The 11,688-nt window shown below is 29.1% G+C and overlaps 1 protein-coding gene across 1 annotated transcript; it reads left to right on the forward strand.

Annotated features, from left to right (window-relative positions):
* The first annotated feature begins 1,242 nt into the window (after positions 1 to 1,242).
* LOC100800671 (probable WRKY transcription factor 12) lies at positions 1,243 to 9,773 on the forward strand. The gene is made up of 4 exons (XM_003528979.5): positions 1,243 to 1,816; positions 2,023 to 2,099; positions 2,749 to 2,910; positions 9,430 to 9,773. Exons 1-4 carry the CDS (start codon positions 1,505 to 1,507, stop codon positions 9,590 to 9,592), a joined length of 714 nt encoding a protein of 237 aa, XP_003529027.1. The 5' UTR covers positions 1,243 to 1,504; the 3' UTR covers positions 9,593 to 9,773.
* The last annotated feature ends 1,915 nt before the right edge of the window (positions 9,774 to 11,688 follow it).

Here is an 11,688-nt window from a genome sequence, read left to right on the forward strand (position 1 = left end):
TTACTATTTAATGAATCTCATTCATAATTTTATAACTTTTAATAAATATTAATTATTAAAAAAGAGTGTGTCCAAAAGAATGTATTGTTAAAACACTTCAAAAAATAATGCTCAGCTTAAAGGACCATTAATAATTCGTGTACTAATAATTTTACCAATTAGGAATGCAATTCAAATTCAGCAATAATTGCCTAAAATATAAACCAAATTGGGTACTCACGGAGGAAAGTATAACATTGAGGTCAAAGTAAAAAAAAAATGGTTTCTCATTTGAATGGTTGCATTAGCAACTACGGTTTGGAAACAACGTGACAGGATCTCCCATAAAACTTTACGTGTTACACATTACCATAAAATTAAAACCAAAATTGGCTTCAGCGTTTCTAGATCATCTGAGTGCAAGTTGATCACGAAACTGGTCATGATTGAGTGTGCTAATCAAATTACAATTACATTAGTTTCTATCAATCAAAACATTTAAACCAATCAGCCTTTAGTTTTTTTTTTCTTTCGAAAATCTGACAAATTTAATATATTACTTCATGATAATTTTTTATACGTTTTGTGTTATTAATTTCTTGTGCGTTATTAAGTTGGTTCAATCCATGGAGCAAGAAAAACGCACCTTTCAACACCTTTAACTCTATTATATCTTCTATTTTTATATGTAATTAGTCTTTTTAGACAAAAAAATTTGCACACTTTACACAATCTTTTTCTATGAAAATATTAAAAATTGATATTTACACACCAGAACTTCCTACAGCATTTTTATACTAATTAACTCAGCACAACAATTATGGTTGAAGTGTATATTTAGTCAATCGGTTTGTAATTAATTACTACAATTTTTAATTTAATTAATATATATAGAATGCGTATATCAACCTGAAGTTGTTCTAATTTATAAAATTGTCATAATTTAATCAATAATCTCAAATTCAAATTAAATCTAAATGTATAATTACATTAAATAATTAATAAAAAAACAAATTCATTCATATTAATCTTACTCAACTCAAACACAATTATATCATAAAAGATACATATTATCTCTAAAACTGGCGGGATGTGAAAGAATCATTTTCATATAAAAACGACAATACCTAGTTTCATTCTTCTGGCACTGTTTGAGATAGATTCCAAATGAAAAACACTTGTAGGACAATGCACGTGTAATTAAGAGAGAGAGAAAGATAGTGTGTACAAGACTTTGAATAGACTCCCTTAAGAAGAGGGGGAAAGGAATAATTTTCCAAGAAACATTCCCTTCAGAATTTAATTGGCAAACACAAACACCTCGTTGTTGACCAAACTACACACCTCAGAGCCCCAGTCTTCTGAATAACCCTCTTTTCATATTCTCCAAGGTCATATGGCCTAGAATTTGTGCTACACCAAAACTAGAAGATCCAGCTAGATAACAAGAAGATAAGACCAAGAAAAAACCAAAATCAAGGTGTGGTTTTCAAAACCCATTTCAAATTATCAATAAAAAGGGGGTATGGAAGGAGAGAGAGGTGTCAGTCCCAATTTTGAGCTCCAAGTTTCATTCACAAACACCCCTCAAGCGATCCATGAAATGGGTTTTGTTCAATTTGAAGAAAACCAGGTTCTTAGTTTCTTGGCACCCTCTGCTCAATCCCAATCTTGTCAGCTCTCTCAATCTCTAAACGCCGGCAGCAGCGGTAGCAATACTGCTGTGGCCGCTACCACCACATTCACCGTCACTGCCACCACCTCCGGATCCGGAGCAACAATTGGTTTCAGCCATAATGACCTTGTCTCCAGAACTTCTTGGAATAATAATGAACAGGTGGTTAATTACTTTATGATATCTACGTATCCATACCTATCTATTTATGTATTTATTTATATTAACTTTATGATCTACTACCTTATAATTAATTATCAGGTCTATTCATTTTGTTTTTATGTCCTTTTCAATTTTAGGGTATTCTTTTGATCTCTTTCCTTTGAAACAATTTTGCTTATATGGATGGTACCGTGAACTTTATTCAGGTGCGAACACTGGATCCCAAAGCTGTCAATGACGAAAATTGCACCGGAAATACTAGTGATGGTGGCAACAACACATGGTATATCCTCCTTGCAACCACAACTTTCTGTTTCTGATTTCAATCTCTCTCTCTCTGCATGCACGTAAATATTTAATTTAGATACCCAAGAAGATATTCCTTAGGTTTCTGTGAAGAATCTGAAGGTCTCTCTACAATATATGGAAGTGACTGCTTCTTTTTTCTTTCTGAACTTGCTTTTGTACTCCAAGTAATTCTCCCTCACTTTCTCTCTCTCTTGGGGTATGAGGAGGTGCAAGAGCTTGGTACTCAAAAGTCTTGATACTCATTGATACTCGAATCCACTAGTCCATCACAGACTTCACATATTCTTCAAATAGATCATCACCTTTTCTTCTCTCTTTTTTACCCCTCATATTTACTTTATTGTTAACTTCGTAGCTTAAGGTTAATTAATCTTGCTTTAAAGTAATTAAGAAAAACATGTTTAATTGAGAAGACATATAGAGTGTGTTTGTATAGACGTTGTCATATCCACGTTGAACGGAAAAATTACACTTTCGAAAGCAAAAAACCAAAGCAACTATGTTATAGCTTTGTCCTGAATGTTGATTTCGTGTTGGATTCAACTGTTTTTCAAGTAGACTTAGTTGGAGTTCGAGTTATATGAAAAAACTAAAATTATGATACTGTGTATATATGATGGTAGGTGGAGAAGTGCAGGCTCAGAGAAGAACAAGATGAAAGTGAGGAGGAAGCTGAGAGAGCCACGGTTTTGTTTCCAAACAAGAAGTGATGTAGATGTGCTTGATGATGGTTACAAATGGAGGAAGTATGGTCAGAAAGTTGTGAAGAATAGCCTTCACCCAAGGTAATATATATAATCCTTGAATTAACCCCTTGCTTTCTTGATTTATATATAGTTTTGCAAGTTCTTTGAATAAATTTGAAGATCATAAATCTTAGAGGATGCAAGTTCCTTATGAAGTTCTCAAACTTAATAGATTTTATGCAGTTTCGTTGTTAGAAAAATTGAGGTGTCTATATTATATTCTTGAATAAAAATCGATGGTTGCTTATATAAGTAATAATAATAATGATTCTTAACAATTCTTAAGAATTAATACAAGACAATTGTAAAAACTTATTTTGAGTTTTTAAAAAGAATCGCAATACTGGAGAAAATACTTGTTAAACTTTAAATTTCATGTGGCATTTAGGACATTAATTGCAAAAGTGAGTTAAGAACTTCACTAGCTGATTAATATGTTCTAAGTAAATTATATATATGATTATAACATCTACTAAAATATATTTATTCATATAATTAAGCATTTTCTTCCTTTCTTTTCCTTTAAAAATATCTTTGTCAAAATGCATATATGAAATCTATGATTGAGTGCACTGGCTACATGATAGGCATTATACCCGGAGAAATGAAGGTAAGATGTCTTTTTTTATGGAAAAATACATGTGTCGGTGGTGGAACAGCCAAATGAATCTAAATTCACAGATGAACCAAGTGCAATTATCCTAGATTTTGTCTCAAATTTTAATTAAAGACTGAAAACACCCAAGAGAGAGAGAGAATCTTAGCTAAAACTGAAGGAATGATTCAAGATGTTACTTTCAATGGACTTGTGAGCACAGAAGATTGATGGTACAGACTGAAACATAGGCTTTTTTCTTCAGGTAATTAAAAATATTAATTTTTTGGGGAAGTAAAAAGGAAAAGATATATTCGTGAGAATATTTAGTGGATTATTATTATTAGAGTTTTGACAATAGTGCACGCTATAGGGTCCCCTCCTTCGTCCTCTGTTCCCAAACCATCCAACGGTCATGGTATTTATCTGACCAACTTCTTCCACCCATGGCACCTATCACTAAAAAAGGCTTCACTTGCTCCTAAAGTTTTTCATTGTAACTCCTTTAACATTTACCTAATCTTTTCGAATCCAATTTCTCTCATGGCGAATGTGAAAGAAAATCATATACTTTTCTTTTCTCTTTTGCAAAATGTGCCCTCTTATCATTTTATAATCGTTTCTTTCACACTATTTTTCCTTTTTTTTTTTGCCTTAATTATCATATTACAATTTACCATCATATTTGATTAATTTATAAACTCACAATCACATTACTTTCCTACATACTAGTGTATTTCATTTTATTACTCACGTAATATTATATCATTACTGTTTAATTAGGATGTAATTAGCAAAACCAAAGATATTAAGGTACCAGCCCGGTTAGCCTACAATAATTGACAAAGAAACCTTGTTATGACAAGTTTGTAGTCAAAAGACATGCATTATTACAAAATTTAATCATTTTAAAATTAAAATAAAGAAAAGATTTACTTGGCCGTAATTAAAAATATGTGTTACTACCATTTTAATTTTATAGAGATATTTGTTACAAACATATTTTTTTTTCCTTCCAATTCAATGAGGTCCTAAACACACGTATGTAGCACCTTGCTTTACAGTAAATGGAGCATTGGATCATGTGTACAGTGGGCCCAACATGTATCTAAACACACTAATGATATGTTTAGATGAGAGAAGAGATATAACAAGAATAATGATGCATTTTTTTATTTAGTTGATGAAGAAAAAATTCACTTTTAAAATAAAAATAAATTTTTTGTTTTTCCATTTTTCTTTAATTCAAATTTCAAAATTTTCTTCCTCCCCTCATTTTCTTTCCTATAAAGTTAATTAGAAGGTAATAGTACCCATGATCAAAGATACAAGAGAATTATGAAAAGAAAAAAAAACATTCAGCCTCTACATTTTGTTTGCAAAAAAAAAGAAAACATATTAATATGATAAATTAAATTTTAGACCATTAATTTTTTGGGTGTATAACATGGGTATATTTTCTCAGTCTATAGACTAAAACAAATCTGTTTTGAAGAGTAAAGAAGGACAAAGTTTTTTTTTTTCTTTCAAAAAATTTAAATCTTTAAGAATTGAACATGATGTGGTGACAGAGATTTTTAAAAGGCTACAACAATGACACACATATACTTGATGGATTAATTTAAATATAAAAAACCTTAAAAGATTTTTTCTGGTAAAAATCTTTTAAGACTTGTAGTATCGTATTAACCATTAAGATTTACCAAAAAAAAATATTAATCTTTAAAGAATCAAGTGGAGAATTTACTCTTTAAAATAAAATAGTCTTTTAATTTACCTCTTTTGAGTTGAAGCAGAATGACAAAATTTAGCTTTAATTTTTATTTATTTATAATAATTGAACACTGAAAAAGTCTACAATACTCACATATCTTACTCAATCAAATCAATTGACCTTGATAGATTTAACTAAAACAAAATAACAAGCAGAATTAAAGAGAAAATTAAGAAAAAGTTGTGGAGGTGTGTGTGAATTAAGAGATTCAGAGTTTGATAGATGTTTATTAGACTTTAATTAATAGAATTGTGCAGGCATGGATAATTTGATACGTTTGCAAGAGGGGAGTTATTAGTGAATAGGCTTCTTACACTATCATCAAATCCATGTATATAATAGATTTGTACTTTGATTTTATAATAATTATTTTTCGACTTATACTAACAATTTTTTTATTAGTTGATGATATAAAACATTTTACACCAATAATTCATTACACTTTTACTTTTATTTGAAAAAATTCGGTTTAAAGTTAGAAATTGAAGAATTGTTTTTAATGAAAAGACTATAAATTGAAGAGGCATATGCCTCTTCACTTATTCCTCTTTTGATATTTGTATTTAATGAAAAATCTGCACATATCTAATCCCTCCTTTTTCTTTTATAAAAAAAATTATTTCATATTTATTAAGAAAGATAATCTATTTCATTAAGTTGTGTTATTTTTAATTAAATTTTTTTTCTAAATTACCTAGAAATTAGAATTTGATAATAAGCACAACTTCATACTAAATAAAGGATATTTTAAACATAATCTCATTAAATAAGATAAAAGTAGTTAAATTTCATTTATATTTGAGAATAAAATATTTGATTTTTTTTCTTATAAAAAAGAACAAAGAGTAACTAAAAAGTAATAACATTTGGTTTGAAGGTAGAAATTGGAGAGATAAAACAGAAAAATCATTAAATACAAATATCAAATTAAAGAGGGATATGTGCATATTTTTCATTCGCAATACATATAATGTTAACCTGTCAACCTAGATATGCTTGTTTGATGATTTTCACGTATAATTTAAAAACCAAAAGTAAACTACCTAACATATATACCAACACGACCTATTTTTCAACAAATTTGTGACGATAATGAAGCAAATACTAGTATTTGATGAAAACAAAAGTTACTTAGACTGAAGGTACTAATAATTTAGAGAAAGACCAACGTGGTGGCAACAAACATATACTTGACCCAAAACATATATCATGTATATGCTAATGTTGCGTGCATGGAAGAAAGTTCTATAGTTTTACTGGACTTATACTTTATGAACCAAAGCAAAATAGTTAAAGTGGTATATCCATTATTAATTACAAACCCAATCAAGAAAGGTGTGGTAATTTAAATTTGCTTCGGTTGCAGACCATCATTACAAAATTGTACTTAAAGGTATGTACTTAGAAATGGAATTAGGAAGATGAAAAAGTTATTTTTGGAATGGTCACTTCAGGAACATAGGAACTTAGGAACATTAACGTGCCATGTGTTTGAAAAGCATAAAAGATGACAGTGGGACTTGTTTGAATCTAACAACTGTAGTTTAACAACCGAAAACTTCCCGAAAAGATGCCGTACCAAACTTGGATTAAAGAAAGAAAAAATATAAATAAAGTAAGATAAGCTAGTATGTCGTAAAAAGGAATACCTGTCTGATCATCTTCATAACGAAAATATATAAAAGCATATTTAAATTTTGTTTTATGTCTATTAATTATTTTTTTAACATTGCCACGTGAATACACATTACATAATTTTAATTTTTAGGAATTTGTTTAGAGGGTGTTTCAGAACAGTATTGATTAAAAAGGAAAAATTAATGAAATTTAGATAAATATAAAATATTTCGTACATTAAAAACATAAAAATATTATTACTTCATAAGTAATTAAAAATATTTAATATATAGGAGATACTAAATACTTGTCCGAGAAGATGGTGTATGATTCTGAATGTAAAATCTTTTATACAAATATTCAAACAACATTTAATCATTTAATTATATCAGTTTGGTCATTAAAAAATTATATTGGTTAAAAAAAGTTAATCAACCCTATTTTTTTTCGCCCTCATTTACCTTACTCTCATCTCAAATTCAATTTTTCATTTTTTTTCCGATCACCCTCCTATGTTCCACACTCCTGACTTAAAAGTAACCCTCTTCAAAATCTAATCATCCTTTTTTTTTCAGTCACCCTCCTCCATCTCACTCCCTCATTTCAAAACCTAACAATTCTTCATTTTTTTCGGTCACCCTACAATACACCCATTCAAAACTCCAAACACATTTTTTTCTAGCCACCTTCCCCTTGTCACACCTCCATCTCAAAACCCGAAATCCCCATTTTTCTGTCACCCTCCTTTGTCCCACTCCCCATCTCAAAACTCTAACCTCCTATTTTTTTTAGTCACTCTCATCTGCTCTACTCACCAATCTCGAATCAACATACAGTTTCTTGAAAAAGAAGGAATGAAGGAGAAAAGCATAATTGATTTTCTTCTTAATTTTTTAAATGAAATGCTGACTCGACTAATTGCTTAAATTTTATTAGATGACATTGTAAATTGGTTTATAATTTCAATGCATGCATATTAAATTTTACTTCTTTACTAATGTTCTTAAGAAACTTGTTGATAAAACTCTAAATTTTAATAATATTTACAAGACTCAAATTATGATAGTGATCTTGATGGAAAATCAAGTGCGGGGGTGGCTGTGGTTAGTCCAACATTGATTAGGAAAGGAAAGAAATGTGACTTATATATCTAATATCTTTAAGATTTTAGGTGGATATGTAGTGTTCAATTTCTTGGTAGTCTTTCTTATTAGTCCATTAACATTTCTGAGTGCTCCTTATTACTCCCCAACAAGTGGTAATATGTCCTGATACGAGGGGGAACAAGAGAAAGGTTAATTAGTGAGGTTGGTCAAGTGGTGTGTCTCGTTGGTGAATTAGAAATCAAGGGGAAGATTGTTGAAAAATCATGGGATAAAAAAGGACTCAATGAAAGATATGTAACCCATATACCTAGGATTTTATAAAGCATTTATTGGCAAGTTGAAAAATCATAATTTGTTTAATGAATTTGAAATGTTTTATAAATCAGTTATTCAACATGCTAATAAATGAAGAATAACATAAAACAAATTATGATTTGTTATATAAATTATTTTTTATTTGTAAAAAAAATTATAGATTTATCTCATTATAGTTATTCATTTATTTCATTAGTTTTGAATTCTTATCTTTTTTTAAAAAAATTGAATATTTTAAATAAAATATAATTAGTGTGAAGTATAATATTGGAGGAGAATAAATGAGAAATTTTTATTCAAATATTGAGGTTAAAATAGAAAAATAATAATGAATTATAAGATCAGATCCTACTTTAAATACGAGTAGTATTAAATAAACACTATAAATCAATAAGATAAGTTTGTTTATTAAATTGTCAGTTATTTTAATCAAATAAACTTATAAATTATTTAAATAAACTATAAATCAGTTAAAATGACTAGCTAGCTAAATACATTAATTACATGCAACGTTCAGTCATTACAGTATATGACATTTTTTTTATAGTGTATATGTGTCTCTAGGCAAAGAATATTTAACAATGATTTATTTTTTAAGGAGAAAACATACAGAAAAGGGTTGGCTCCGGAAAACATACCCCCTTATATGAGGCTATTACACATTTACACGAATAATTGACGTGAAATATATTGTAAATACTTAACAGATAGTGGATTTTTTTCCCCACAATTGCTGCATAACTAAATAGATAATACTTATATATATATATATATATATATATATATATATATATATATATATATATATATATATATATATATATATATATATATATATATATAATTTTGTATTGTGTGCATTTCACGTCTTTTTTAGTTAGTTTTTACTTGTTATTAAAACATATGTTTATATACTTTAACAACTACACTCTGAGATGATATGTAACATAGCATGTCTATATGCAAATCATGTTATTAATAAGTAATAATATGAATCATTTTCAAAAGTTTTAAAATTCATAAATAAGAAAACAAACAATTTTTTTTAGGAAATTAAAATCAAATTTAATCACATTTGCATAGAGTGAATTCATATTTTACCCTTTTAAATATTATATCCAATTGACATCTCAATTGTGTGATATGAACAGAAGTTACTACCGCTGTACCCATAACAACTGTAGGGTGAAGAAAAGAGTTGAACGACTATCTGAAGATTGTCGTATGGTAATAACTACCTACGAAGGCAGACACAACCACTCTCCTTGTGATGACTCAAATTCATCGGAACATGAATGTTTCACCTCTTTTTGAACAATGTCATTTCAATAATAATTATTATGTATTATTAATAATTAATTAGCTGTGACAATTTTTCATGGGGGATATTGCATTGTACTTATATTGTTAATTTGTTAGTGAGCTCAGTCACTCTTTCATGGATGAACTCATTTGTATGTTTGTCTATAAAAATTAAAAATGTCATTTATGTGTATATTTATTTTCTATATATTAATATAACATATTTCTTCAATCCCTGCCCCCATATATATGCGTTAAATTTAAGGTTCTTCAACTTTAAAGAAAAATCATTTTGTTAATCTTACATGTGTCTGACGTCCTTAACATGATGATTATGAGTCTTTTCCTGTTTAAGGCAATTTCATTAGGTAGATTTGTTCACGGAGCACGTGTAAATATTTAAACAACCTACAATATATAGTTTAATGTATAATGGGAAAGTTTGTTTAAAAGGCTTTGCAAGCAAAATGGCTTGGGTGGTCTAACTAAGGAGCTTTTCAAGTGTGTTCTAGATGTTGAATGGGAAATTAATGAAAAAATGATATTGACGAGTTAGTACATTTTATGTTGAACTAGAGCAAGTGAAAAAAACTTGGAGTTGGAATTGAAGCATAAGATCGGAGAGTCCATACTACATGATCGGAAGAAAATGTGATATGCAAGCAGGGAAAAGGTTCCAACACTTTGCAAAGGGATAGAGAAGAGACATATAGGAATCATCATATCGGAACATATGCACAAAAGGACAAAAAGGGGTATGAAACCAACAATATGAAGCTAAAAAAAGGACATTTCCAGGATAAATTCTATGGCTTTAAAGGCTTTTGATAGCTCACATGGCGATTGTGAGGTGGAGCAAACCAAGAGAAAAACATGATGCAAGCACTACATGGGAACCAAAGGCACAATTGGGAAATAATCCAAGATGAGAATCCAATACAAATATGGACCAAACGCAAGTTTAGGCATGTGGGCTAGATAATGTGGCCAAACGGGAGAACAAGTGTCGTTCAATCGGCAATTACTTAATGTGTGGGTGTATTTGCTTTTGATGCACTCCAAATACATTATAGATTGGACAATCTTTAATACAATTAAAGTACATTAAAAATAAATGCATTAAATAATTACTCATTCATGGCTCAAACGGGAGATTGGAAGGATAAATCTAGTTGAAGGGGCAAGGAATTAGTGTTAATATATGAGGATCCTAAGTTATAGGCTTTGTTTGGTCTAGACAAAAGAATAAAAGAAAGAAAGTGAAAGAAAAGGAGGAGAGAGTGAGATGATTTTTAGGTTATTTGGTAGGACAGAAAATGAAAAAAAAAACAAACAATACACTTTTTTAACTTGATAAATGATATTTTAATCATAATTTTATCATTCAATTACTAAACACAAAATATTATTATTATGCCATTAAACTTGCCTTGTAATTTGGGAATAATTTTAAGTTTCTTTTTTCTCTCATTTTCATGTTATTTGGACAAATTACATTTTTATCCAATGTACGTAATAGCTTGGTGAGATGGGATACACTACTTGGAGGGGTTAATGAGTGAATTAGAATGTTCGGATTAGGGATGAGTACATGGATCTAGATTCGTGGACCGGTTTGTTAAGCCTACAAACTGTGTGGAACCTGCATAGTAACCTTGAATTTTAGGTTCACCCATTTAGTTTGTTGGCCTAATTTGTCAAGTGTATGGACTTATGGGTATTCATTAAAAGTGAGAGAAAATGTCAATTGAAAAGAGAGAGAAAGGAGAAAACCCTTGAGGATGTTTAGTTGATTTGTATTTCAATTATTTTGACTATTGTTAAAATTTTAAGAATATTTAGTTTTTGTATTTATGTGATGCTTGAATTTTGACATTTATTGAATAAGTTGTAACCTTCATGATATTTTATTATGTTTAAGATTATTTGAATTTTATGTTAAGATTACTTGTATTCTTATTTTTAATATATTCTTTTAGCTAATAAAAAATCTTATATTTTAGATTAAAAAATAAAAGAAAAAAATCACTCTAACTTTACATTTTTTTAAAAAAAATTCAAAAAATATAATTTAGGCATATAGACGGATCCATTTATCTGCGCGTTAT

This window comes from Glycine max, chromosome 7, assembly GCF_000004515.6.
Source record: "Glycine max cultivar Williams 82 chromosome 7, Glycine_max_v4.0, whole genome shotgun sequence".
NCBI lineage: Eukaryota > Viridiplantae > Streptophyta > Magnoliopsida > Fabales > Fabaceae > Glycine > Glycine max.

What these genes read in the sequence shown, in the direction of transcription:
- LOC100800671 (XM_003528979.5), top strand. Translation starts at nt 1,505, where the DNA reads ATGGAAGGAGAGAGAGGTGTCAGTCCCAATTTTGAGCTCCAAGTTTCA. An exon ending in CTTGGAATAATAATGAACAG is followed by an intron (nt 1,817 to 2,022) that starts GTGGTTAATTAC and finishes AACTTTATTCAG; the next exon opens with GTGCGAACACTGGATCCCAA. An exon ending in AAGAATAGCCTTCACCCAAG is followed by an intron (nt 2,911 to 9,429) that starts GTAATATATATA and finishes TGATATGAACAG; the next exon opens with AAGTTACTACCGCTGTACCC.